This window comes from Haliaeetus albicilla, chromosome 12 (genome assembly GCF_947461875.1).
Source record: "Haliaeetus albicilla chromosome 12, bHalAlb1.1, whole genome shotgun sequence".
NCBI classification, from domain to species: Eukaryota; Metazoa; Chordata; class Aves; order Accipitriformes; family Accipitridae; genus Haliaeetus; species Haliaeetus albicilla.
The window spans coordinates 42,919,858-42,946,656 of record NC_091494.1 but is presented as its reverse complement, the minus strand read 5'-3'; the positions used below and the strand labels follow the sequence as shown (position 1 = coordinate 42,946,656).

The window sequence follows — 26,799 nt, the reverse complement described above, 5'->3', positions numbered from 1 at the left end:
CCCACGTCCCAATGCCAAGACACACGTCCCAATCCCAGGACACACGTCCCATCCCGGGACACGCAGTCCAGCCCAGGACACACGGCCCAGCCCAGGACACACGGGTCCAGGCGGCGCCGAGCGCGGCCGGGGCGGGCCGGGCGCTGGGGGCGGCGCGGAGCCGGGGCCGGCGCCGGGGCCGGCGCCGGGGCCGGGGCCGGGGCCGGGGCCGGGGTCGGGGCCGGGGCCGGGGCGGGCGGAGCTCCGCGGGCCGCGCCTCCGGGACAGCCGGGCCGGGCCGGGCCGGGGCCGGCGCCGCCGTCAGCGCGGGCAGCGGCGGCGGCAGCGCCATGGCGGAGGCGCAGGAGGGGCCCGGGCGGCGCGGCAAGAGGGCCGGGCCCGGGGCGGAGGAGCCGGCGGAGGCGGAAACGGAGCGGGCCGACCGGCGGCGGAGGCGGAGGTGTGCGGCGGGCCGGGAGCGGGAGCGGGATCGGGATCGGGATCGGGATCGGGACCGGGATCGGGATCCGGGCCGGGGCTCGGCGGGCGCTGGCCGCGGTGCTGGCCCGGGCCGGCCCGGCGGCGGGTGCCCGGCCAGCACCGAGGCCTGGCCCGGCTCTCACCACCCCCATCACCGGGCAGCTTCCAGCCGGCGGCGGAGCCCCGGGGAACCACCGTCCTGCACGACACCGTCAACGCCCGCCCGCAGCCCCTGCCAGGTGAGGCACCGCGGGGAGGGTGCCCGCTGCACCCCTGGGTCCCCACTGGGCCGGGGCCGGGGCCGGTGCCGGTGCCGAGCCACGCGGGCAGTGCTCCCCACTGACCCCATCCTCGCCCTCCCCACCTGCCCCAGCGAGGCACTTTGACACCAGGACGACGGAGCCCGTCAGCTTCTTCTTGTCCAGCCTGGAGGAGCTGCTGGCCTGGCAGCCGGACAGCAACGACGACTTCAACGTCTCCGCCGTGCCGCTGGCGCAGCGCCAGCCCTCGCTCCGCAGCAAGAGGCCCCGGACGCTGGTGTGCCATGACATGCGCGGCGGGTACCTGGAGGACAGGTACGTGCTGGGCGGAGGGGAGATGTGGTAGCGGGGCTCAATACCTCAAACCCCAAAACTCTTCCACTTCTTGATTTGTTTCCTGCCGGCTCGGCCACAGGCAGGCAGGGATGGAGGGGTTTGGTTCTTGGCACCAGAGCATGGCGACCTTGCTTGGGCCAGCCCTAGCCAGGGTCCACGGGGGTGGCTCGGTGCCACAGCTCTGCCCAGCTCCTGGGGCATGAGTCAGGGTCCTGCCCAGCCCCGCAGCCGTCTGCTGGTGTCCATCCTGCATTGCCCAACCCTCTTCCCTCTCTGCCGCTGCAGGTTCATCCAGGGCTCAGCTACACACAACCCCTATGTCTTCTACCACTGGCGGTACATTGACATCTTCGTCTACTTTAGCCACCACACCGTCACCATCCCACCCGTGTGCTGGACCAATGCGGCACACAGGAATGGCATCCCTGTGCTGGGTGAGGGCAAGGCTGGCTGCAAGGGGGAGCCCCAGGGGCATGCTGGGTTTGCCGGGGCGCACGGCTGATGCTGGTCTCACCACCTCCCCAGGCACATTCATCACTGAGTGGACAGACGGGGAGAAGCTGTGTGAGGCATTCCTGGCTGGTGGGGAGGAGGCATACCACGCTGTGAGCAAGCAGCTGGCCCGTATCGCCCAGCACTACCGCTTTGATGGCTGGCTGGTCAACGTGGAGAACACGCTGAGTGTGAGCCGTGGTTGCACCCTGCCCGCCTCCCTGCCTCCTCCCCTGCCCTCGTGCTGCTCCCACACGGGGGTCCTCGCCCCATGCCCACCTGTCCCTGCTCTCTCTTGCCAGGCAGCAGCGGTGAGGAACCTGCCCCATTTCCTGCGGCACTTGACAGCGCAGGTGCACAGCGCCGTGCCAGGGGGCCTGGTGATCTGGTACGACAGTGTCCTGCAGAATGGCGCACTGAGATGGCAGAACGAGCTGAATGAGGAGAATAGGTGAGGTCGGGCCCTGCCTCACCACCTTGCCCCAGCAAAACCGGCCCTGGGTGGGGCAGGCACGAGCCCATCCCAAACCCAGCACTCGTGGGTGGTCAGGGCATGGCCTGCACAGCCCCCGATGGGGTGGTCTGCGGGGACAGCTGCAGCGTCTGCCCTGCCACCCTGACCCTCGTCCCCAGGGTGTTCTTTGACGCCTGCGATGGGCTGTTCACCAACTACAACTGGAAGGAGGAGCACCTGGAGCGCACGCGTGGGCTGGCTGGGCCGCGCCACACTGACGTCTACGTCGGTGTCGACGTCTTTGCCCGCGGGGATGTGATCGGTGGTGGCTTCGACACTGACAAGGTGGGTGCGCCAGGGCCAGGCCAGAGCGGGACCCTGGGCCTCTTGCTGTGGAGTGCAGGGCTCTGAGCTCCCACCGATAGCTGTGCTGTGCCACGCCAGGCTGCTAACCCAGGGAGGCAGCAGTGAGGAATGGGGGAACCTGGAGCTGCTGGGTTGCCAGCCATGCATGGAGAGGCAGCTGGGGGATCCCCGTGCTGCAGTCCCTGGAGAAGGAGGTGCCGCAGCACATCCCCATGGCATTGTCCTGCTCCATCATGGGGCCGGTGGGACCTGGGGAAGTGGGGACAGGACAGGTGACAAGGTGACCTCCTGGCCCGGCCTGTGCTGCTCACCGCTCGTCTCTGCAGTCCCTGCGCCTGATCCGCCAGCACGACCTCTCCGCAGCCATCTTTGCTCCCGGCTGGGTCTACGAGCACCTGGGGGCAGAAAACTTCCTGCACAATGAGAACAAGTGAGGGCGGCTTAGTGGGGCAGGGGCCGTGGGGGAGACAGGGCTGGGAGCACCCCAGGGCCGGGAGGGCTGCCGGGCAGTGGGACAGGGCTGCCGGGAGGCCATGGCTGCCAGACAGGACCAGCTGGCACCGCTCTGTCCCAGCTGAGGTGATGCCGGCGGCCGTGCTGGGGCAGCGGCCGTAGCAGGGGTCTCTGCTCAGACACCTGCCTTTTCCTCCAGGTTCTGGAGCTTGCTGGCTGAGTACCTGCCCACGCACAGCATCTGCACGCTGCCCCTCGCCACCTCTTTCAGCCTGGGCATGGGGACCAGCAGGTTCCTGGCTGGGAAGGTGGGTGTGGAGTGACGTCTCAGCTTGGCTCTGGCTGGGCAGGGGTGGGCTAGGCAGGGGGGTCCCTGCTCCTGGCTTCCCGCCTGGCTCAGCTTGCCCTCTCCTGCAGGAAGAAGAGGCTGGGCCCTGGTATGACCTCAGCGCGCAGGAGATCCAGCCCCTCTACATGGAGCACGAGGGCAGGCTGAGCACCAGCTGCTGCCTGCAGGACGCCTGGTGCGGGGGCAGCTCCCTGAGGCTGCAGGGGACCATCTCCCCCAGCGAGGAGCGCATGGCCATCCGGTGAGTGGGGGAGTGAAGCCCTCTTGTCACCCCCTCAGCGCTGGGCTGGCGCCATGCCGGCATGGCATGGCCCACGTGGCCCAGGCAGAGCCGTGTGGCCCCAGGGCCTCGTGGTGAGCGTGCCACGGGGCTCTCTGCCCATACTGCCCAGCAGACCTAACCTGATGCATCTTCTCTTTCTCTCCCCTCTCTCTCTCTGTCTCTCTCTGGGTGGATCTGGGGTCATCAGCCTTTTCTCTTTGCAGATGCCGGCGCCCCCCAAGCTCTTCCTGACCCTACTCTACAAGCTGGAGGGGCCGCATGCTGATGAGGTCGCAGTTGCGCTGGAACTCACCACCTGGGACTCGGGTACCTGCCACGAGGGCAACGTCACCTCCCTGCCTGGTGAGGACCCTGCCCCCCCCCCACTGTGCTCTCCGCTGTCAGCACCCGCTGCGGGGCATGGGACCAGCTCAGCCCCTTGTGCCCCCCCAACCCTGCTCCCTCTGGCAGAGCCCAATGGCCGGCACCACCCCCGGTTCCTCCCGGCACCACCACCCAGCCTCGCCAAGCTTCTTGCCGCCTGTGACCGTGGCTCCCATGGCTGGACCAGCCGGTGAGTGCCCTGCCGTCACCCGGTGCCTGTGGGCAGGCATGGGCATTCTGGGGCCTCCCCAGCACCATGGCTGCTCTGCCACTTCGCTCTCAGGTGCTACGAGCTGGACCTGCAGGACTGCAGCCTGCGAGACCTCTCCCTGCTCGTGTCCCGCCACCAGCCCAGCCCGCAGGAGACACCCTTCTCCTGCCTCCTCGGGGAGGTCCGGGTGAGTGCCCACCGCTGCCGGCTGGAAGCCACCTGCCCCGGTGCTGCCCCACACTGCCCTGCGCCGGGAGGGTGGATGGGCGCCTGCTGCTCTTGCCCCCAGCCCCAACGGTCCTGCGGTTCCCTCCACAGGTGCTGGATGCGGCCAGTGTGGCGGCTTCCCCGCCGCAAGTGCAGAGTCTGATGGCCTCGCAGCTCTGGTGGCAGGAGGGCCCCGAGAAGGAGCAGCTCTCGCTCAGCGTCACCCTCCGCTGGACCTTTCCGCCCGGCCAGGCCGGCTGCTTCCGCGTCCTCAGCCAGGGTGCCCGTTGCCGCCAGGGCCAGACGCCGCTGCAGCTGCTGGGGCTGGCGCACGCCTGCCTGTACCGTGCCGTGGGCTTGGTGGTGCCACGGCCGGCGGCCGGGCAGTCCTGCCGGCTGGAGCTGCTGGTGGAGCCAGTGCTGCGTGACAAGCTGCCCGTGGACCCCGACCGCTGGGGCCGGCTGGTGCTGGTCTATTCCGAGCCAGCCCATGGCACCGGCTGAGACGGGCATTAAAGGCAAGCATGGTGCAGCCTGGTGTCCCCATTCCTCTGTGCTGGTGGGTGGGCTCTAGGCAGGGGGCTTAGAGGGTGGAGGCTGCATTTCATCACCCTGGTTCGGTGGGTCCCTCTTCTCCCACCTGTGGCTGGGCTCAGCCCTCACCGTGGGGGCCCACTGGGCTGCCAGGGACCCCCCAGCTCCTGCAACCCTCGCTGCCTGCAAGCTGCGGGCACCCAGGCTGGGGGTGCCTGCTCTGAGACCCCCTCAGCCCCACATCTGCTCGCCTCCGGGACCAGCCTGGCACGGTTGCGAAGCTGCCAGCACCGGGTCTGCTGCAGCACTCAGCCCTGAAGGAGCAGCCCAGCGCGGGCAGCCGCTGTGCCTGTCCGCCACGGATCTAGCCCGCGCTGCCCTCTCCCCAGGGCTGGCAGGCAGCGGCTGCGCCCATGCTGCCTCCCCTGGATATCTTATGCAGAGAAAGAGAGAAAATTTATAGCAGCAATTATTTTCTCACAGTCTGGTGAGCAAGCAATTAGCAGGCAGGGAGGCAGGCGAGCGCGCCGCGCAGCAGGGTCGCCCAGCCCCAGCTCCCTCCGAGCGCCGGCCCCGGTCCCACAAACAATGCTGGCTCCTGGTCAGGAAAATTAATATGTCAGCAGTTAAGCTGCTGCTCCTCCGGTGGGGGACTCGCTCTGAAATGAATTATCTGACGGTTTGAAAAATGAAGGGCTCAGCACAGCCAGGGGAGGGCACCTGCCATGCCGGCACCCCACTCTCTTGCTATGGCGAGGCCGGAGGCCCTGGCACGTTCCCCCCTTGCCTGCTGCAGGCTGCAGCCCCCTGCCCAGAGGTGTGCCAGGATGGCCAGACCCGCCGTGCCAGCACCCCAGTCAAAACTTGAGTCGCCCTGGTTGAAGAAAGAAATCTTTATTAATAATTTCAATAATAATAATAATCCTTGTAATAATAATAATAATAATAATAATAATAATAATACTGTTTATTAGAATGGTCACACCTTTGAAGCATACAGAATGGGCCGGCGCCAGCCTGCGCACCGGCGGCCGGCGCAGGGGTTTGCTGTAAGGAAGAAGCCAGTACAGCGATGGAAGGAGCTTTGTACAGGGGCGGGGGCGCGGGGCTGGGGTGGCTGGGGCTATGTACACCGGGAATAGAAAAGGGGGAGCTCGTCGCTGGAGCATCGGGGGGCGTCTGCAGACTATAAAGTGAGGTTTGAGGAGTGGCGGAGCCACGCGGGCCAGGGTGCGGGGTGGGGGGGCTGAGCACGAGGCCGCCCTATGGGACAGGCCTGCACCCCGGGGTGGGGTCCGCAGCGCCCCGTGCCGCTGGGCACCGGACCCGGAGCACCGGCTGCTGCAGATGGACCCCGGGACTCGGGCTGGTCCCCGTGGGCAATGCCAGCCCCCGGTCCTGGGCGATGCAATGGCCGAGACCCCACGCTGAGGGCTGGTGGGGTCCCGCTGTCTCGGGCAGGGACGGGTGGCTGTAAGCATGTCCCGCGCCACGGAGCAGGCGGGAGCGGGAGCAGGATCGGGGCAGTCCCCGTCCCGGCTCAGCGCAGGGGCCGCGAGCGGCATTGGTCAGGGCTGCTCCCTGCGGGGTGGGAGCCCCAGGTGCGTCAGGGGATGGAGGGGAGGGAGGGGAAAGGGATCGCAAGCGAGTTGCAAGCTCCTCTTAACAAAAATTCCCTTTAAAAGGCAGAGGCTCATCCCCCTGCAACGCCCAGCGCCTCAGCAAAGCGGCTGCACCACCACCCCAGCTCCGTACGGGAGCCGAGGCCTCGCACACTTGACACGCTGATGACCGGCAAGCGCCGTAGCGCCGTAGCTTGGGAAACATGAAGCCAAGTTCCCACCCCAGAGCCCAGTCCCCAGAGCCGGGGAAGGGGCGGCGTGCCGCAGCGCTCCGCTGGCACCCCCAGCGCCGCCGCGCCGGGGCTGAAAGGAAGACGTGGTGCCCAGGCCCTGCGCCTGGGCGGGCGGAGGCCCCTCTGGATGCCCCCACGCTCAGCGGCGCGCCGGCTCTCCCTCCCTGCCACGGGCTGCGGGGCCGGGACGGAGAGGGACCCCTCTGGCACGTCCGGCCGGTCCGTGCTCGCCGCGGCGCTCCTCCGGGACTCGCTCGCTCGGTGCGTGTGTGGACGGTATGGGACTTTCACTTGGCTGTTACCGCTTTGCTTTTTTTTTTTTTTTTTGTTGCTTTGCTTTTAATTTTTTTATTTTTGATTTTTTTTGTGTGTGTGTGGATTTTTTTGCCCTTCCTGGTCCCAGAAGGAAACGGCCGCGGTTTCACTACAACAGAAACAGAGAGGCAGATCTTTCGCTGGAGCGGCTTGCAGGGCAGCCTGGCCGAGCCGCTGGCCGGGGCGGGGGGATGCAGGCGCCAGCCCGGCCCCCCAAGCCCCGCACCGCACCCCACGCCCGCGCAGCCAGCCTGCCGCACCGGAGCTCCTCCGCAGAGCAGCACAGTCGGCCCAGAGAAGTGCTACTGCCCGGGGCGCCGTCCCCGGGGTCCCGCACCTGCCCCCGCCTGGCTCCGTCCCCAGGGCCTGCAGCAGCCCCCGCCGGCTCCTCTCTCTCCTACAGGGGGGCAGAGGGGCTGCTCCGGGGCTGCCGTCAGCGCCGTGCCCCCCACGCCCGCGGGCAGAGCATCCCCTCCTGCCTCGCGGGGGGGACGAGCCCTCCGCACCCCCAGCCAGGGCAGCGCCCGCTGGGGGCTCGGGCCGGGGTCGTGGAGCCGCACGGGGACCCCGCGACCCGGCTTTGGGAACGGGGTGCCGGCGGGGCCGAGGGCTGGCCCCGCTCCCCGCAGTCCCCAGGGGTGCCGGGGGCAGGAGCCGCCCGTGGCCCCGTGGCCCTCGGCAGCACGAGGCGCAGGGCCGCGCCGGGGCGGGCAGACGGCGCAGGAGAGGCGGGCGGGCGGCGGGACGGAGCGGCTTGAGGTAACCCTACGGGTGTGGGCTGCCGTGGCTCAGCGGAGCCCGGCCTGAGCCCCAGCCCCAGCCCGCCCGGGCAGGGCCCGCGGTTCCTCCAGAGGCTCGGCCTCGGCTCTGTCTGCCTGGTTTGGTTTGGTGCTAGTGAGCAGTCAGTGTTAGTGGTGGGAGGGGCTGTGTCTGTCTTGCTAGTAGGGAGTGAAGCGGCTGTACCCTCCTCGGTATAGACTAGCCTGCAACATCAAAGATGAAAAAAAAGCCAATCAGTATTCGAGAGAGAGGCAAAGCCCAGTTCTTCCCTTTTTTTTCCTTTTTTTTTTTTTTTTTTTTTTTCCTCTTTAAAATGACACCAAATCGCTTCTGTCCTTGGGACGTGAGGGGTGGGCAGGGCCAAGGGTGCCCAGTGCTGCCCTGGTTCTGGGACGGCCACGAGTGCTGCCTTGGAGCCGTGCACGGGCCAGGGGCTGCAGGGTGCCCCAAGCCCCGGTGTCCCCAGCATGGCACCACTGTGGCCAGGTCTCCTCCCGCCTGCAGTGACCGCGGAGGAGCCCGTCCCATCCCCGCTGCAGCCCTGGGCTGGTACCCACCCTGCCCATCCCCACGGGACGGAGGGGCCACGGCCCCTCGCTAGCAGATGCCTGGGACCGGGGGTGCCAAGGGGCGCTTGGCAGCCTGGTCCCAGCCGGGGTAGTGGGGGGTGTTTTTAAAAAAAAAGGAAGAAAAAGATGGGTTGGCTTTGAGATCCGGCCCATGAGTGGGATTTTTCATCTTTGATGCTGGTTGTGAAGCTAGCTAAGAGCCGTGGCGCGTGGGTGGGCTGCAGGCGCCAGCGTGCGCACGCGTGCTTCCCTGTGCGTGGCTGCGCACCGGGGCCTGGGGACACGGCCCTGCGCCGGGGACGAGAAAGAGGGTCCCAGTCCCCGGGCAGGGCCCTGGGGGGCTGCCCAGGCAGCCAGCGCAGGGGGCAGCCGGGCCCCTGGGAAGCAGCATGCGCGGGCAGGACTGCGTGCGGGTACCGGGGGCCGGGCGTAACGGGGCACATGGGGTGGAGGCGTGGGGGTGGGGGGGCCTCCTCTCTTGCCTGCCTGCGGACAGAGCCAGGCAGGGGCTGCGCTGCTCCTGCTACCGCCGCTGGCTCCCGGCTCCCCCTCCCACAGCCCCCGTGTGCAGGGCTGCCCCACACCCCTCGCCTGCCCCCCGCACCCCGCAGGCTCCCCGGGCTGCCGTGCCGGCCCCCCCTCCCCGGGGCTGGCTGCAGCTCGCGCTGGGAAGCAAAGAAAGGCCGTGGGGGCTGCTCTTACCATGGTGCCGATGCTGTATGTGGCGGCGGGGCCGATGGTGTGGTGGTACGGGTCTGCCGCTGCATACACTCTGCCGTAACTAGGAGCAAACACAGCGGCGGGCGTTAGCGACTGGGGTTGGGGTCCCATCTCCCCTCAGCAGCCCCCCTTCCCAGCTGCTGCTTCCCCCTGCTGCGCCTGGGAGCCCCCCGGGACCTCCCTGCTTCTCCCTGCCTGGGCGCCAGTCATTTTCAGAACAAGCCCAAGGGAAGCGCAGGGGCCCCGGTTTGCAGGACACCCTTGTCATGCCTGGCTCTGTCCTCGTCCCGCGGGGCACAAAAGCTGAGGTGTGTCACACCAGGCAGTACAGGGGGTGAAATGGGTCCTCCCCCACACTGGGAGCGATGCCTGCGGTGCCGCAGTGCTTACCTGTCGCTGTATGCTGCCGCTGCTGCTGCGGGCTGGGCATATCTGTAGGCGGCATAGCCCCCCTGCAGTGGAGGAGAGATTGCTGTCAGGGAGGGGGCAGCACCCACCAGGGGAGGCTTGCGGGGCCGGGGCAGCTGGGCACCCCCTGGGCACTGCCACGGAGCAGTGGTGGGACCCTGCGGGGAGCCGGTACCCGTGCTACCAGGCGCGCACCAGCCTCATTACCATTCCCCAGGGGCTTTCACAAACATTAACCTTAAAAAATTAAATTTCCAGAGGAGAGAATGTCACCTCCCTGATCGCTTTAATGAGGTGTCACATTAGATAAATCCTTCAGCCACCCGCCTGAAATATCGCCAATGGCTTCTTAAATATGGAGGTTAAATGCCAGTGTAAGACAGCGCACTGGCGCTCACTGAGGCCGTAAATCCCACGCGGTGCTGGCCCTGGGAGGGGCCTGGCTGGGGGTACAGGACCCTGCGTGGTGCCACCCCGCTCGCTCCGGAGGAGCCGCGCTCACGTCCGCGCTCTGCCTGGGCTCCAGCTGCCTTCCCCAGGGGAAGGGGCTGGCAGGGGGCAGACCCCAACGCGGAGCCGCCCGGCGCCGCTCACCCCCCGCCCCAGCACAGGGTCTCTGGCACGGCCCAGACCCAGGCACGGCACTTACGTAGATCTCAGCTCCGTAGAACCCATCCTGGTAGACGACCCTGCAAATGAGGTGAAGGCGTCAGAGCCCGGCCTGTGTCACTGACCGAGAGGGACTGGGGTGAAGCCAGTTGAACTGGGGGAGCTGCTTCCAGCGGTGCAGCTGACAGGCCAGGAGTGGCCATCCAGGCAGCCCGAGGGCACGTCCCGGGCTGGGACTCCTGGCAGGGACGTGGGGACAGGTAGAGGGCATAGCCAAGGGCAGGGGTAGCCACAAGGATGGAGAAGTCTAGGGCATGATCACCGCTGGGAGCAACTGAATGGCCACATCTTGCCATGGCCGTGCCTGACACCAGAGCGGCCGTGTGTGCCGGGAGAGAAAGTATTTCTATTAAACCAACCAACGCAGCTGGAATAACGGTCTGTGCTTTGGGGCACAGGAGGCCAGTGAGCATGTGGGTCATGCCGAGGAGCAGCAGCCTGGGGGGGGTTTCACAGAGCCCGAGGCCAGGCAGGTGCTGGGGGAGCTGCAGCCCGTTCCCGAAGCACGAGAGCCCGGCAATGCCGACGCTGATGGCAGCAGAATCGGAGTGACGCGGCAGCAAATGATCCCCCCGCCCCAAGGCAGGCAGTGCCCGCCGCTGCCCGGGTACTCACGCGCCATAGGTGGGGATGGGCGGCGGCGGCGGTGCAGCCCGGAAGGTGTTGTAGACGGCGCGTCCTCGTCCCCGTAAGTGTGCCCCTCGGTAGGCCACAGCCGTCCCCGTGGCGGGGTACGGGAACCCCGTTACTGCGGGAGGGAGGGAACAAACGTGGGCTTTCCTCAGCAGCTCCCCGCAGCGCACAGCTGGGGCCCCCGGCAGCCACCGCGGGACATCCCGTGCCAGAGCCTGCCTCTGCCCCATGGCCTGCGGGGACACAGCCCCGTGGGGATGCTGGGGCGAGGGGAGCTGCGCACGCAGGGGTGCAGGAGGAGGAGAGGGGCCGGGGGCTGCTCGGCAGGGTTGGACACGGTGTGGGGCCAACATTCGGCGGGACCCACAGTGAGGCTGTCCTGAGGTGACGTTACCTGCGTAGAACTCAGGGCCGTAGACCGCTCCCACCACTGGGTTCAGCTTCCAGCCTGTGGGCAGGGAGAGCTGGTGAGGCCGGGGGCATCCTCCCTGCGGTATTCCCCCCACCCCCCCGGCTGCGCTCCGAGGGGCCACAGCTCCCATCCCCGGTCAGCTGCTGGGCATGGGGTGCCCGGGGGGGCTGCATCCCTGCACTGGGCAGGCAGCGGCCGCTCTCCCGTCTGCCCAAGGGTGCGGAGGGCGTTTGCTGCAGGAGCTTAGTGGCAGCCTGGCAGCAAGGGTGCCCGGGGATGCCCCGGCCCACCGCAGCTCCAGCTCTCCTCGTGCTGGCCCTTACCGTTGGTGTAGGGGTTGGCAGCCTTCTTGTTCGTCATGACCCGGGCCGTGGCGTTGTTCACCTGCAGAGAGAGGGGATGGGAGCTCAGCACCTACGGGCAGCAGGGCTGGCGAGGCCGCAGTCCAGGGCCCGCTCGGCTGCGCTCGGCGCACGTTGCTGCTGCTTCAGGTGCCGGAGCGAAGGATGCCAGCCGGACGGGGAGACACGGGAAGAGTCTCTGCCCGCAGCCGCCCCGCTGTGATGCAGTCCTGCCCACACCCCTGGCCAGCACAGGCCTCCCAGCTCCAGCAATGAGCATTGGTCGGGCTGCTGGCTGATACCCTGACCGCGGCAGTGCCATGCTCAGGCTTAGTCCTGACGTGCCGCTGCCAGGCTCGGCCGCCTCCTGTCCCCACCCCATGCCCAACCCAGCCTGCAGGAAGGACACACTCGTGGCAGGAGTCCGGGCCACTCCTGCAAGCGCCCGCGAGCTCCTGCCTGGCTTTGTCGGACCATGTTCTCCGACACGCACGGCCCGTCCATGGGGCATTGCTGTGCCCTGCCAGGCTGCCCTTCCCTGCACTCAGCATTGTTGGGGACGTTTGTGTCCCAGTCCCTCCGCCACGTGCTGCCCCGCTTCCCACCGCTTGCCGGTGATCAGCAAGGTGCTGCCAATGAACGGGCAGAGCCTGATCCCTCCGCCTGGCTTGAAGAAATAAAAGCCTCGGGGGCTGGGCAGTGTGGCAGCTGCCTGCACAGCGGGCACGGAAGCCCTGCGCAGCATCCTTCCCTCCTGGGCACAGGGGAGGTGGGGACGGCACGCGGAGCAGAGAGCCCCTCTCCTCCCTGCAGAGCTCAGGGCGGCTGCGTGGTGGGCAATGAGGGCTGCAGGCAGCTGGGGTCTGCCAGACCCCTCTGTAACTGGCAAAATGCAGCCAGAGCCCGGGCCGGTGCCCCAGCTCTCCCTGCACGCAGGAGGTTTGTGTGAGCCAGACGCTCCTTGCGCCAAGTGACGACCTTCCCAGCAACCGGCACTCATGCTCCCGTGCCGCATTCACGGATGCATGCACGCGCCGGGCAAGCCTCCCCTGGGGCATGCGGGACTGGTGCGGGACCCGGGGCTGCCCCAAAGTGTCCCCTGCCCCAGCTCTCCCCTGCCTGCAGCCCCCCCGGCAGCTCTGCCCTGCCTGCAGCCCCTGGCAGGAGAGGGCCCCCAGGCAGGGTGGAGGGGACGCACGCACACGCAGGCATGGCACTAGCACACTTATCTGAGCACCTCAATCTTCCGGCCCTCTACGATGGTGCCATTCAGCTTCTCCCGTGCCCGGTCGGCATCTGTGCTAGTTTCAAAAGTTACAAACCCAAAACCCTGTGAGCAGAGGAGAAAAGGAGAAAGAAAGAGACAGAGAGAGACAGAGAGAGGGTGCGGGGACAGAGAGAGAGAGGGGGTGAATCAGGAGAGCTGGCGCAGGAGATGAGGCTGCCGCAGTGCAGAGATGGAGAGCCCGGGCCGGGTCCCCCGCTGGGTCTGGGGGTCCCGGCTGAGGCCCCAGCATCGCCTGCGAGCTGGGAAAAGAGTCTGGGAGAGGGGCACAGAAAGCAGGGAAGATACAACAGAGACATCCACACACAGAGGGACAAGAGCTGCCTGTGCGGGGAGGGGCAGAGCAAGCCCTCCCCTCCCTCTGGCGCTCGGGGCGCAGGGACCCACACAGCCCCCTCAGCCAGCGCAGGGCAGTGGGACGGGGCTGCCCCGAGATGGGGTACCCCATGCCTGGGTCCCCCGGGGCAGGAGAGGAGGGGATAGCAGGCAGAGGAGCTGCCAGCCATCCTGGCTCTGCCTGGCCCCCTCCCTAGGGCTTGCCATAATGGTGCCGGCCACGGGCAGCACCCACCTTGGAGCCCCGCTCATTGAAAATGATCTCCACGTCCAGGATCTTCCCGAATTGCTGCAAGCAGAGAGAGCAGAGGTGTGAGCACCCACAGAGCCCCTGCCCCGCACCCGCACCTGGGGCTGCTGGCACAGGGCTCTGCGCCCAGCGGGGCCAGGGACGGGCAGGGGGCTGCCTTGGGGGTCAGACCAGGGGACCCTCGGTGCCATGCAGGGGAAAGCCCCTGTCCCTCCCATGGCACCCGCTCTTCCAGGACTTGAGGAATATCACCCAAAAATCTCATTAGCCTGCGCTGCTCTGAATCCTAATGAGGGCTGGGAAAGGGACAAGGGGAGGGAAAAGGGCTCTGTATCACCCCCTGCTCCACGCACGGGCCTTGGTCCAACAGCCCGGCTGTTAACCAGGGTGCAAATCCTGCAAACCACCGCTCCCCGCCAGCAGCGGCACGGAGGTGCCCAGGCATGCCGCAGGCTGGGCAGGATGGGCCCTTGGTACGGGACAGTGCCGGGGTCCCTGGGGTGCCACGGGGTAGCACCTGAGCGGAGAGCAGGGGATGCAGGTGGCTGGATGGGGCTGGACTCACCCCAAACATTTGCCGCAGGTCAGGGTCCCGGAATCGGAAGGGGATGTTGGAGACGTGTAACCTCTTGGGCTGCTGCTTGTCTGTGTTGTCTGAGGAGTGTAGCTGCTGGCTGTCTGTCTGTGCCGCCTCGTCTGTCTGCTGTGGGAAGCACCGCCGGCCGTCAGCCCCCGGCATTGCCAGCCCCGTGTCCCTGGCGGGTGTCTGGGCTCAGGGACTGTCCCCCTCCCCTGTGCTTGGCCCTGCCTGTCTCCAGGGACACCCTGGACCCTGCAGTCCCCAAGCTCCGGGCAGCACCGCATGGGTCTCCCTGCAGCCTGGCGAGTCGGGGGAATGCCAGAGGGGATCTCTGCCTGCTGGGAATCGGGAACCAGCCTGCACTTCCCCACCTCAGCCGATGCTGCCAGCAGGGTCAGGTCATCACCCGCCCAATGAGTGGTGCCAGGGACCTGGGGGGCTGAGTGCTGGGGGGGGGGCGTGCAGGGAGCACACCCCAAGGAGGGGGAGGCCTGGGAGAGTGCGGGGGGTGACCCACTCCAGAGAGCCAGCCAGCATCGGGTGGTCTCGTGCCGGTCTCTCTCCCCTCCGTCAGCCCGGTGGCATGGTGCCCGGGGGCCGTGACCGCGGCACGCGGGTGTGCTCAGGGCAGGGGGTGGCAGACCCCGCACGCGGGGCTGCCGTGGCCAGGCTGGGAAGTGCTCGGCTCAGCATTTTCCCCGGCGCTGCATTACAACCCCGTAATTGAAGCTATCTGGTGGGAAGGCAGCCAAGCAGGTAGATTACAAGTGATTAGAAATGACAGGGGGGGCTGCGAGGGAAGGAGCTGGCGGCCGCAGCACCCAGCCCGGCGCCCCGAGGGACCGCAGCCAGGCAAGCACTGCTGCCCTGGCACCCCTCCTGGCAGCTCCGGCGCTGCCCTCGGACCCCCACCCGCCCCCATGGACACCGTTCCCTTACCGGTACCGTCTGCGTCCCTGCTATGGACTGTGTGCTGGCGTCGGTGCCCGGCTGCTCGGCGTGGCTCTGTGCTGGTGTGTAGAGGGTCATGGCGTGCTCCGGTACTGTGCTTTGCCCCGAGTAGTCCTGCGTGGGGTGGGGGTGTGGTGGTGCGTACTCTGCGGGGATCCCGTTCTGGGGGGGTGGGGGGTACTGGGCCGGGGGGTAGGGCTGAGCCATCGCGTCCGGCGGAGCCGTGGCGTCCTGGTTACCCTGCCGAGACAGCGGCACCATCCCCCTTACCCACTGACGTCCCTGAGGTGCCTGGGCTGCGACCTGCCCCGGGGAGGGGTCCTGGTCCCCGCAGCCAGACCCAGGCCCCCCAGCCCCACCACGCCCCAGCCTTTGGTGTCCCCCCTCCAAACCCTGGCCTGTCTCTGTGCCACGGCAGCTCTTGGGTCGCTTTACCCGCAGCTGAGCCCCCATCCTCTCCTGCTCTGGGGCCCAGCCTGCCCAGTGCACTGGGGCTCGGGCAGCAGGAGGATGGAGCCCCCCGCTGTGGGGCTTAACTAGGGGAGCCTGCACATCACCCTCTCCGCAGGGAAGGAAACCAGGGCAGCCCTTGATTTGGAGCCCAACGTGGGGCAAAGCAAAGTCAGGCTGGCAACGTCGCTCCGGGGGGGCTGCACAGCATCAGCGCCTGCCAGCAGCAAAGCCGGCATCTTGGTGATGGTGGTGGCAGCGAAGGGGAGCGGGGCTGGGGAGGCAGGGAGGGGCGGCCAGGGAGGGATATTGATGGCCCCTTAGCAAACACCAGAGAGGGATCAATTAACTGTTAAATATTTGATTAGGCCCTTTGCAGCCAGCCTGGCCGCCCTGGTCAAACGGGGTGAGCTGCACCCACACCATGGGCCGAGGGCTGCCCATTGCCTGCCGGCAGGGAGGGGCGGCAGGGGTGGCTGCCAGCCTGTGCCTCTCTTGCACACCCATCCACCATCCATCCTCACAGCCCCACGTACACCTACAGGCTCTCCCCCCTTGCACACGCATGTGCCGCACCCGCCGCCGCACAGACGCCCACCGCGGCACACAGCAGCAGCCCCCGCCGGCAGCCAAGGGCTGCGAACGCTTGAGCCAGCGCATGGGGCAGTGCCGGCAGCCCCTTGGATACTTTACAACCCGCCGTGGCAGCCTCTCACCCATGAAATACATCTGTGGCTCAGCCTGTGGAGACAAGCTCCTTAATTGTGTGTGTGGCCAATTTATGGTGCGGAGGGATGGTGGGGGGCAGGTGGGGGGCCGCGCTGCTCGCTGCTGTCCCCCAGTCGGCAGGGCCGTCGCGGCTGCGAGGGAGGCAGTGGAGCCCGCGCCAGGGGCACGGCGGGGACCACATGCAAACCCAGCGTGAATAATCCCGCTACAGATCTGCAAGTCATTGGCAGGCTCGCCAGCGCCTTCCCGTGCTGACTCAGCTGCTCGGGGACGCACCAGCCAGATGCACCTGCCAGCGTGGCCTGGGGCTGCCGATGCTGCAGGACGGCAGAGCCCCATCCCCGGCACTGCCCCCGAGCCGGGCAGCGGGCGCCAGTGCTCCTACTTGTACCGTGGGTGCAAACCTCACCTCACAGGCTGGAGGGTTTCCATCCTGCATGCAGCCTGGCCCCGGTGCCTGAGCCTGCTCCAGGGAGTGGGCAGATACCGAACAGTCACAGCGGTCACGCTCCCCGTGCCCGACACTCCCTGCCTGCATCCCGGATGCCCAGTGCCCGACCCTCCCTGCCTGCAGCACTCCTGCACGCTGGACATCCATCCTTGCTGTCACCATAGCCAGGATCAGCCACCAACACGGCGGGGATGGGCACTGCTGCCCAGGCAGAAAGAGCCAGCGGGCAGGGGGACGCAGACGGGTGCCGGGGCAGGGACCATCCCCACCTGCCCAGGTCTTGGGCCCCGCTGGCTCCTTGCCAGCCTGTCCCGACAGCCACGTTCATATCTGTTATTAATTAGGCCTGTCACAGTGCTTGTCAGCCCAAGTATTATTTCATTCAGGGACCATTAGGTTCCCCTGTTTTGCTGCTCGCCGTCGCCGGGGCTGCTGGTGCTGCAGAGGCACAGATCTATGGCTCCCAGCACCTCCCTCCCGCCAGCGCTGCCTGTCCATGCCCAGGGATGGGGCTGCTCAGCTCAGTGGCGGGGGGCTGGCGGGGGCGAGGGCCCCGCGGGGAGGGTGATGGCGATGGGTTTGGCTGCGCAGTGCCCGTTGACGTCACAGGGAAACGGCTGCTGCTCAGCTCCACACCCCGTGCTGCCTGTGTCCTTGCCCGCCGGCTGCTCTGGGCTGCCTGCAGCGTGGGAAAAGCCCCGTCCCTGGGCAGCCCTGGGCAGTGATGGGGCCCCTCCGCTCTTCCCGGGAAGGTTACTGGGGCCCTGGCCCCACAGCAGCCCCTGAGCCTGCACCAGGACCAGCCCCTTCCCTGGGTCCTTCCCTGCACCGAGTGCCCGGGGGGTCCTGGGGACCCACCTCTGCACCCCAGGGGAGGCAGCCAAACGGCACCGGCCTGCAGCCAGATGCTTCCAGCTTGGGGTGCCCAGCCCCATGGGGAGCCCGTGGCACAGTGCCGGCCGGTGGGTGCCAAGGACAGGGGGCTCCGACAGGCATTCCTTGCTCACGCACTGCATGTCCCTCCCGGCAGCAGGAGGGATGGTCCTGCATGGTGCTTTGTGGGGCAGCTTTCCACACTTGCATTAAAAGAAAATCTGATTATTAATAGCCCATGGCCCTCATTTAGTAAAAGAGACAGGAGATTAGTGCAGTGCCCAAGACCAAGTGTGGAGCAAAGCCGGCCGTATTTAACATGGCACGGGGGGCATGAGCAGCACCCCGCCACCTCTGCTCCCCACGCTGCCCATCTGCTCAGGCAGGATGCCGGCAGGGCTGTGGCACAGCCCTGTGCCGAAACACCATGGCCCTGGGGACGGCAGCAGAGGCCTTCGCTGTCAAGGGGAGAAGCGGCTCTGGGAAGTGTGGCACGCGCCGCTGCATCCTGCGGGCTGGCGGGCGTCCTGCTGCCTCCTGGCTCCTTGGCAGACCACTGTGCTGAGGAGCCTGGGGCCGGGGAAACCCCCTGCGGGGAGCGGCTCCAATCCAGCCGGCTGCAGGACGCTGCTCCCCAAGCCCAGCCCTGGAGGGCAGAGCTGGGGGGACCCCGAGGGTGCCTGCGTGGTGTCCCCTGTGTGGCATCCCCTGCCCTGCCCGTGGCTCAGCCTCACACCACCAGCCCTGCGCAGCAGCTGCTGCAGCAGGCAGGGGTGGATATCATCTTTAGCTGATTAAATGTCCCTCATTAACGAGTTTCTTTAATTAATGAAGTTTTTTTGTTTGCTCCACTTGCTTTCTCCCCACCGCACTCTGCCTCCTCAGCACAATCCAGGCCATCTCCTTTCAAGTCATTTAGCGCGTGGGGCCGGTTCCTGCCGACGCCGCACTTTGGTGATTGTGCCTGTCAGCTCAGGGCTGACGACGCCATTTTTAACATTTGCTCCTTTTTAAGAAAATAACGCACCAGGAGCCCCCGAACGCAGAGGACATGTCTGAGCAATTAGCTGAGCGCAGAGCACCTGCACTCACAATAGGGCACCCACTGGCCCCAGGCACCCTGCAACGTGCCACCACATCTTGCCCGCGATGGGCGTCCTGCCAGCATGGTGCAAAGGTGCAGCGTGAGAGCTCCCCTGAGTTATCGACCGCTCACGAGCAACCGTCACCTGCTGCCACCCGCCTCCAGCCGTGGACGGGCAGCGTGGTGGTCCCATGGTAGTCCCGCAAAGCCAGCCAGTGAGCTGTGCCCACACTCAGCCAAAGCCTTTGCTTGCACACGGGGTCACAATTTACAACCAGGCAGCAGCCTGCCCTGGGGCTGGTCCCCTCCCCTGCGACCCCGCGGGCACCACAAACACGCCCAGTTTCCTCCAAAAGCCTTGCGGCCATCCTACCACCTCGGCCCAGCCCTGCTCTCCTTTCTAGCCCAGGGTGACCCACACCCGGCCAGCTCTGCCTGCGGATGTCCCCTTCCCATGTGCTGCACTCAGGCCAGTGCTGCTCGTGCAGGGGTGGCACGGCACCACCTGGTCATGGCACATGTGCAGCCTGGAAGCCAGCATGCTGAGCCCCGGAGCAGCTTGGGAGGGGGCACAGTCCCATCACCACGTACCTCCCCACTGCCAGCGAGAAAGGAGCCCCCGGAGCAGCACACAATGAGGAGCCTGCAGCCACGGGTGTCTGGGAAGCAATGGCAGCATGGATCTGCAGGCAGCCCAGCCCAGCTCCGGTCCCCAGTGCTGGTGGCTGTCCCGCTCCTTCCACTGGGAACCAGCCACCCGCCGAGGGGTGCAGCGAGGGGCTGGGGTCCTAACCCCACCACAGCATCCAAGGAGCTTGTCAAGATGTTCTTCCAAGCTGCAAAGCCTCAGTGGGCAGCACATCCCGCAGGCAGTGCAGGCAGGCAGGCAGCAAGCGCATTACTCTGACCCAGACTGGCTCCTGCTTGCTCGCTCCCTGTCAGGGCGTCCCCCTGCCACACGGCGAGACAGCCCGAGGTCAGAGCCGAACGCAGGGAAGTATGTTGAGCAATTCCCCGAGGGCACGCCAGCCTGCCGCTCTGCCAGCACCAGGGCAGCTGCTCGCTGCTGCAACAGGTCTGCAGCGCGTTGCTGCAGCTGGACCTGCCATGCCCGCCAGCAGGACACGGAGCTGGGGACAGACCGGGGCCGATGGCAGCATCTGCCCTCGTGCCCGCTGCCTCGGAGCAGGATGGTGCAGCAGTGCCATGCTGTGCTGGGTGGCAGAGACGGGCTCAGCAAACGCCCGGCGGCGGCAGGAGGGTCCTCACACGGCCTCACGTGCCCCCCAGGCACCCAGGGGTCACGCGGCCATGCCACCACCGCGGGCTGCTGCGAGGCCGTGCGCGGCACGGCTCATCTGCGTGACAGCCACAACGTCCCCCCTTCGATCCAGCCGCTCGCTCATGCTAATGACTGTCAACATGAAACAGAGGCCGTGAAGGGGAAGAAAATTACTCCCTGAAAAGGAATTGACTGATCCCCGTCATTTCTCAAGGAATCACTGACCTGTGAATATTTCATTACCCAAAATGCTGTGCCATCCATACAAAGCAGCGCGCCCGGCCCCGAGCAGGCACCAGCCACAGAGCCCCGGGCTGCAGCAAGGGAGTGGGGTCGGGGTGCTGGCCGCGGGGACGTCCCTGGCCCCAGGAGGAACAAGCCCTGTCCGCCGTGGGGGCCAGCAGATCGCTTCTCCTCTCCTCCCCAGAACGGGGGCCATCGCGGCCCCACGGAGAGCTGGGGGGGGACAACGGGGGAATCACCCCCCCGGGAAGGAGCCGTGAAAGGAGGTGAGGAGCTGCGGAGGCTGGAGGTAGCAGCCGTGCTTAATGTCTTCATTAACGAGGAGGCAGGGGAGGGGTGAGAGCCTGCTAATGGCATCTGCCGGGGATGCTCAAGTGGGAAGCTCTGCAAAGAGCAGCGGGGCTGGAGAGAACAGGCAGGACCCGAGGGGCAGGAGCGATGGCGCGAGAGGAGGAGGAGCGGGGGGGAAGGCAGGCCAGCCTGCTGGCATGGGAAAAAAGACCATTTTTCCAGGCAGCCACAAACTGTCCCGGCATTTTCTGCCGCCCCTCCCCTGCACCAGGACCCTGAAAGAGGGGAGCTGCCTCTTGCCAGCCCAGGGCAGTGGGGCCAGCTCCTGCCCTCAGCCCCGTGAGCACCCCCCGGCAGAGCCCGGCTGCCACGGCTGCCAGGGGCTGGGGCACGGCCAGGGCCGGACGCTGCTTCCCCTCTGCCCGCGGGAGCCCGGCAAGGAAGGACGTGGCGGCCAGCGGCCACGCAGTACCCAGCAAGAGGGGGGACGAGACGCCAACCCTGGGGCGCAGACCTGACCGCGCATCCCTGTCATCTCCTGCATGGGGCGGGGGGGGGGAGCAGGGTCCGGTCCCGGCTCCTGGCTCTGCCAGCCGGAAACTTCGGAGCTGAGGCTGCATGAAATATTCATGAAGTAAATGGTGCAATTTCATCTGCATTCAGCCAACTTCATGTATATTTCAGAGTATTATGAAATGATAATGTTGTGTAACCGAGGCGAGACGGGGGTGCTTGGGGGGGCTCCCGGCCGCCCCCCGCGTGCGCGTGGCTGACATCTCCCAGGCTCGCGTGTACCTGTGCCGCTGCACCGGGGAGGGACAGGGCTGCGTCACTGCCGGAGACGTGACAGGATCAGGCCTGCAGTCAGCAGGAGGACCACGGCTCCGGGACGCGCGGCACTCTCCTCCCTCCTGAGCAGGGCCTGGCATCGCCTGCGGTGCCAGGGCTCACCCACAGCAGCTCCCGGCATCACCGGGGCTCACTCGTAGTAGCTCCCAGCCCCAAGCAGATGCTGCTGGAGGGCAGCAGCCAGGCCAGCCCCCCTGGCACAGCTCTTCTTACAGGCACACCGGAGCAACGCAGACCTGGCATACGCAGTGTTGGCCGGGATTCCCAGCAGTGCTTGGCCCCCAGTGGCCGCCAAAGGGTTTGGGATAGGTGGGCACGAGGCACAAGCTTGGCCGCTGAGCCCGGGGCCGGGGACAGGCCGGAGAGGACCAGAGTCCTCAGCAGTGTCTGCCTGAGCTACCTGCTCCTCCTGAGCGTCAGATGTGGGTGCCCACGCACCGCATGGCTTTGCGCACCAGGGTGACCAAGCCACGCCAGAGGCTGGCCCATCTGCTGCTGCCTGCTGTCCTGGGGGGCAGCCGCTGTCTCCCCACTGCTGGCAGGGGCTGGGGGCTCTGGAGAGCAGCTGCTGCTCTGGGGAGGGCTGCAGGGTGCCTCGTCCCCAGTGCACCCAGACGGAGAGACACAGAGGGGCTCTGGAGGGGACACGGCACCTTCAGGTGTCCCAGCCCGCACTGTGAAGCTAAAGTGCGTGGGTGGCCATCACAGCCCAGGCAGAGACGGGCAGGCATCTTCCTCCAGCAGGGCCATGTGCCGGCAGGGCTACGGTCCCTCCCAGGCCCTGGAGCGAGTCCCGCTGCAGATGCAGGCAGGCGAGTGGAGGCTGGGGTGCCCGGCCCATTGCAAGTGCCGGAGAGTGGGGCTGCTGCTGCTGGGGCTGCCGGCTCCCAAGCCTGCCCCAGGTCTCATAAGACAAGCGCAGGCATGGCACTGGGCTCCCTTCCCCAGCCGCTCCCAGCACCTGCCAAGAGGCTGGTCCTGCTTGGGGACTGGTGCTCTCCCCGCCAGCTGCCCCTGTTGGCTCCCTGGCAGCCGTGGGCCTTGTGCGGCGCTGCCGGAGCCACCGGCATCCGAGTCCAGCCTGGCAGGATCCAGACAGCTCAAGACACAGCGAGCAGCAGGATGAACAGCCACGTCCGCTGGCCTCACGACTCCCCCACGAGCACCACGCCAGCTCCAGCCGCCATCCCCGCACCCTGCCCCACGGCTCACAGGTCCCCGAGGAGCCCAGCCAGCACTGCCCGGCCCTTGGCCCAGTCCTGCAAAGCCCTTCGCACCCAGGAGCCCACCCACAGCCCCCTGTCACTGTCACACCGCCGCTGCGCCGGGGCTCTGGCAAAGCCGCACGTGGCGCTTGCTCGCGCGCAGCCTCGCAAGCGCGCGCATGCTCGCACCGGCCAGCGTGGGCGCTTGGGGAACCGCGGACCTGCGTGTGTGCCCGGACAAGCTCTCTCACACAGCCCTCTCTAATAGGCAGTCAGGAGCATAATTTTTCCTCTAATTACATATTCAGCACTTCTGAGAAAATGAGATTTTGGTAATTCAATTGGACTGAGAAGCAGGGCTATAATAAAATGAAATTTGTAACAATCGCGCAGTTAAATTAGTTAAATGGAGAGGAAGGAGCTGTGGAAAATTGACCCCTCGATCTCCTAAAGACTAATCAGACATTTGAACCGAGTTGTGCTAACAAAGCCCCCAGGGTGTTGCGGCGGCAGAGCGAGGGGGAAACCAGAGACGCCACAAGGGAAGAGCTGAAAAACAGTCAGGACTGCGTGGTGCCGCAAAGGGCACCCCTCCCCGGTCTGGTCCCAGGGTGGGACTGGATGGATTTGGTGGGAGGGTGCCAGGCTACGATGCCGGTGCCATGCCCCCACTGGCTCCTGGACACGCGCTGCATCCTTGCCAGGCATGGGGGCATGAGGGTGCACAGAGGATGGCAAGTGGTCCCTCTCTGCCAGCAGGGACCGCAGGGACATGGATAGCTGTGCCCTGCAGTGGCATCAGCCCTGAGCGGGGACAGGCACCACAAGGACACCAGGACAGGGATAGGCACGGCACACCATGTCGGGCAGGCACGCTGGTCAGGAGCGGGGCATCCCACGAGCTGGAGGGGTTCTGCAGCAGGTACAAAGTAATTAGCCTCAGTATTTATCTTGTTGTTCGTCTTTTTTATTTTTCTTGTAAAAGAAAAGGAGAAAAAGACGAGTTTCTCATTTGCAAGTTAATTAGTCTAATTAGCTCTAATTAAGAGCTCCCCATACAATGCAGATCACAAATAAGCTGCCACTGTCGCCTGCTCCCGCTCTTCTCTCCCCATTTTTTGATTTTATACAAGAGCCGTTTGAAGGCTGCGGCCAGTGCTGCGGTGGGGCGATGCCGAGCGGGCGCAGGCGGGGAGGGCAGCACGCGGGAACCCCCCAGGCTGGGGGCTGCTCTCCTCCGCAACCGGTGCCAGGGCTCCTCCAGGCACAGCCCTGCTGCTGCTCCCCTGGGGCACCCCGTCCTGGAGGCAGAGCTCAGCTCACCCCGGGCTCTCTGAGCCCCTGCACCGAAGCAGGACCTGCCTGTCCTTCCCCTGCTTCCCTCCCCGGGCAGTTCCCGCACGCCATGACCGGTCCCGCTGCCGGGGGATGAGCCGGCCGCACACCCGGTACCCGTGCATCCTGCCGGGCACCCGGAGCGGGCATGCAGCCAGCATGGCCCCAGCTCGCAGCCTAGACCCGAGGCTCGAGCTCTGACCCTGCCAGCCCAGCATGTCCCCAGCCGCATTCCCGGCCAGCCTGGGTGAAAGGACAGGGACAGGAATCTGCCGGTAAACACCGGCCTCACCCGGGCCTGAAAGCCGCCGAAGGGGTGCCAACAGATGGGGCGGCCACGCGCTGCTGGGGGGTCCCCAGCCACGCAGAGAGCTGCGGGAGGCCGGGGGGACGCAGGGGAGCAGCACGATCCCCGGCATGGTGCAGGCACGGAGCAGATGGGGAGATGAGCGGCCGGGGCACGCAGGTAGCTGGTCACGGCGCTCTGCCGCTCAGCTTCGCCTACGTGCCGCCTCGGCACCGCCGGTCCCCTCCTCTCCCCGGCTCTGCGACAGGTCGGCTGGAGGGGAACACGACAGCAGCGGGGAGCACAGACAGGGTGAGGAGGTGGGGGCCAGGCAGTGTGCCACCCGCCCTGCCCGCCCCCCCCCGCCCCGTGCCACCAGGGAAGAGCTGCCGCGGGGCGCTGGGAGCCGCAGCAATCATGTCAGCTTATGTGTCATTTTCTACTCGGGTAATGCGAGCAGTGAGGGATCGCTGCTCGGAGACGAGGGGAAAATCATGACAAAGTGCTGCAAGCCCAGCGCTCTGGCAAGGGGGAGCAGGAGCAGCCAGACCTGCCTCATCCCCCTGCCACGGGGCCACCGCCAGGCATGCCAGCTGCCACCACCCCTACATCTGCAGCGAGCCCCACTGCCATCGTGGCCCTGCCGGCACGTACCAGCCACCACTCCTCAGTGCTGGCCACAGGGACCCGGTGGGCACACACGGCCACCCTCGCTCTGCAGACACGCTCCAGCCCCAGCACCCATTTCACACTGGCAGGAGCCCTCCTGGGACTGGGGTGCAGCAGCTCGCTGGCTCTTTGACAGAGGGGGAATGGCTGAGATCCCCAAGGGTGGGAGCGGGACCCAGCTTCGCAGGTGCCGACCCCGACAAGTCCCTAAACCACCTGCTTTCCCTGGCAGCACTGGCCCATCCTGCGCACCAAAACCCTGGCAGCACCAGCACGGAGGCGGGGGCCGCCTGAGTGCCGCTCCCGGCACCGTCCCCGCAAACTGCCTCCTCCAACTGGGTCTCCTTCCAGCGCTTGTCTCGCTCTGTTTAATAGGTTATTGCTGCCAGGGATCACATCTCAGCAGTGCTGCTCACACAGGGGCTGGAGCGAATCCTGCTGATGCTGTGCAAACCCCGTCTGTAAGATCCGTGCAGCGCAACCGGGATGCCAAGGCTGCTGGGGCGGGGGCTCTGCCCCTGGGGACGCCATGGCTGCCGACCGCCGGAGCCAGCTGAATGCTTGGGAAGGTGGCAGGGGGGAAAAGTGAGAACCCGGGCGGGGGAACACTGGTTGGGGACAGCAGGGCTTGTAGGGGATTTGGGAACTGCACCCGACCCCACTGCAGGCAAAGCCTGCAGCCCCGGAGGATGCCTATCCTGTGGTGGCCACCACAAACCCTGTCACCTGCTGGGATGTGGCCTTCTGTCCCTCCCCAGCCAGAGCCTCCCCCAACCTGCAGCCCACTGAGCTCCGGTCAGGGGGGCTGCTCCCCCAGCTGCCACCTGGGCTGCAATGCCAGCGGTGCCACCGCTGCAGCAGCCCTTGCCTCAGGGAGCGAGGGAGGACGTCTGCTCCTGCCTGGCCAGATGAACACCGAGGAAAGCGGCGCAGGTTAAAGCCCCGCTAGGGCTGCCCGCAGTACAGCCATGCTTGCCTGCAGGCAGCGGAGGTCCGAAGCCCTGCGGGCAGCCTGGAGCTCCGAGCCTGCTCGATGGCGGTGGCATTTCACCGAGCCAGTAGTCACAGCATGGCCAGGATTGCAGAACACCCTGGTCACTCACTGCCCGGCTCATATGAGGGCTTGCACTGGCACAGCAGGGCTCACCAGGCGATAGCCGCTGCCGCAGGGAGCAGCCTCAGTGCGCTGAGGCGCTGGCACAAGCAGGGTTGTGCAGGCACTGCCTTGCAGCCCTGCCCAGCACACGGGTACCCGTGTGTGCCCTGCGCCGGAGGGCTTGTGCCCATGCTCGCTCTGCACCACTGGGCTCTCGCTGGGGGCTGCCGTTCAGCTACAGTGCTCCCCGCTCAGTCTGGCTCCTGCCCCCCACACCCCGCTGCCTGGCTGGATAAGGCTGGGGTGGCCCGGCTGCCATGGCCCCAGCAGGAATGTCTGCATGTCAGCAGGCTTTCCATGGGCTTGGAGCCTCCTCTGCCCCAGCCTGGGCACCCCAGCACTGGGAAGACCCAGCTCCTTCCTCGGACGTTTGGTTCCCTCCCGTGCCAAGGCACCCTTCCCGGCATTCCCTGATGCCGGCACTTTCTTAAGCCTCCTCATATCCTCCCAGCAGCCCAGCCCCACGCCTGCCCGGTGTGCCTGCTTGCCACTACCAGCTGCACCTCAGGGACTAATGGCCTTTCTGGAGGGGCTGCGGTGCCCCTCGGTGCCCCCACCGCTTGCCGGCTCCACCAGTGAAGCCCGTCATTTCACAGCCGCAAGCCTTGGGAATAGGGCGGCATTGCTCCTGCTGCCTGCAGACCCACCGTGCTCACACCGGGGTTGGTGCCGGCAGGGCCCTGCTGCCAAGGTCCCTCCAGCGCAACAGACGCAATGCACCCACGGGTGGGAGTCCCGTCCGGGTCCAGCAGCAGAACCCAGGCAGGAGCCGGCGGCAGCGTTCCCTCCGTGGGGAATGCAGCCGGCAAGCCAAGTCACCACCATGACTCTGCAGATCCCCAGAGGGGTGAGGAGCCCCGGGTGCTTGGCCCCAGCGGCCAGCATCCCATCCACCCCTGGCTGCAAACCCCGGAGCCATCCAGGTCCTGGGGTAGCGCAGGAAAATCTGGTTTCAAATGCACTTTCCTATTAGGACGCTGGGCCCTGAGCAAGGGCGGCTGCAGGCCGGGGGCAGACCGGGGCTG

The 26,799-nt window shown here is 66.6% G+C and overlaps 2 protein-coding genes across 19 annotated transcripts in view; one reads left to right on the top strand and one right to left on the bottom strand.

Annotated features, from left to right (window-relative positions):
• The first annotated feature begins 223 nt into the window (after window positions 1-223).
• Window positions 224-4,765, top strand: ENGASE (endo-beta-N-acetylglucosaminidase). Of its 3 annotated transcripts, none has more exons than XM_069799475.1 (14): window positions 224-439; window positions 622-698; window positions 833-1,034; window positions 1,341-1,489; window positions 1,581-1,738; window positions 1,850-1,998; window positions 2,181-2,346; window positions 2,694-2,797; window positions 3,020-3,132; window positions 3,242-3,410; window positions 3,640-3,794; window positions 3,903-4,005; window positions 4,099-4,213; window positions 4,345-4,765. In XM_069799475.1, the coding sequence occupies exons 1-14, from the start codon at window positions 330-332 to the stop codon at window positions 4,735-4,737; spliced, it is 2,163 nt and encodes a 720-aa protein (XP_069655576.1). In that variant the 5' UTR covers window positions 224-329; the 3' UTR covers window positions 4,738-4,765. The 3 variants fall into 3 exon arrangements, with proteins under 3 accessions (XP_069655576.1, XP_069655578.1, XP_069655577.1); XM_069799476.1 differs by having other exon boundaries at window positions 231-439; window positions 3,020-3,128; window positions 3,238-3,410; XM_069799477.1 differs by lacking the exons at window positions 2,694-2,797; window positions 3,020-3,132 and having other exon boundaries at window positions 3,238-3,410.
• Window positions 4,766-5,645: 880 nt separating this feature from the next.
• The window catches only part of RBFOX3 (RNA binding fox-1 homolog 3), a 190,429-nt gene continuing 169,275 nt past the window's right edge, over window positions 5,646-26,799 (bottom strand). For 14 of the 16 annotated variants that reach the window (XM_069799494.1, XM_069799483.1, XM_069799484.1 and 11 more), the window contains 11 exons: window positions 14,860-15,111; window positions 13,906-14,043; window positions 13,326-13,379; window positions 12,707-12,799; window positions 11,452-11,512; window positions 11,111-11,164; window positions 10,699-10,831; window positions 10,064-10,103; window positions 9,397-9,458; window positions 8,989-9,067; window positions 7,053-7,920 (listed from right to left, as the gene is read on the bottom strand). In XM_069799494.1, coding sequence (XP_069655595.1) covers window positions 7,876-7,920; window positions 8,989-9,067; window positions 9,397-9,458; window positions 10,064-10,103; window positions 10,699-10,831; window positions 11,111-11,164; window positions 11,452-11,512; window positions 12,707-12,799; window positions 13,326-13,379; window positions 13,906-14,043; window positions 14,860-15,078 — 978 coding nt within the window. In that variant the 5' untranslated portion in view covers window positions 15,079-15,111 and the 3' untranslated portion in view covers window positions 7,053-7,875. The other 2 variants (XM_069799478.1, XM_069799479.1) reach the window with 2 other exon arrangements.

What these genes read in the sequence shown, in the direction of transcription:
- ENGASE (XM_069799475.1), top strand. Translation starts at nt 330, where the DNA reads ATGGCGGAGGCGCAGGAGGGGCCCGGGCGGCGCGGCAAGAGGGCCGGG. An exon ending in CCGCCCGCAGCCCCTGCCAG is followed by an intron (nt 699 to 832) that starts GTGAGGCACCGC and finishes CACCTGCCCCAG; the next exon opens with CGAGGCACTTTGACACCAGG. An exon ending in GGCGGGTACCTGGAGGACAG is followed by an intron (nt 1,035 to 1,340) that starts GTACGTGCTGGG and finishes CTGCCGCTGCAG; the next exon opens with GTTCATCCAGGGCTCAGCTA.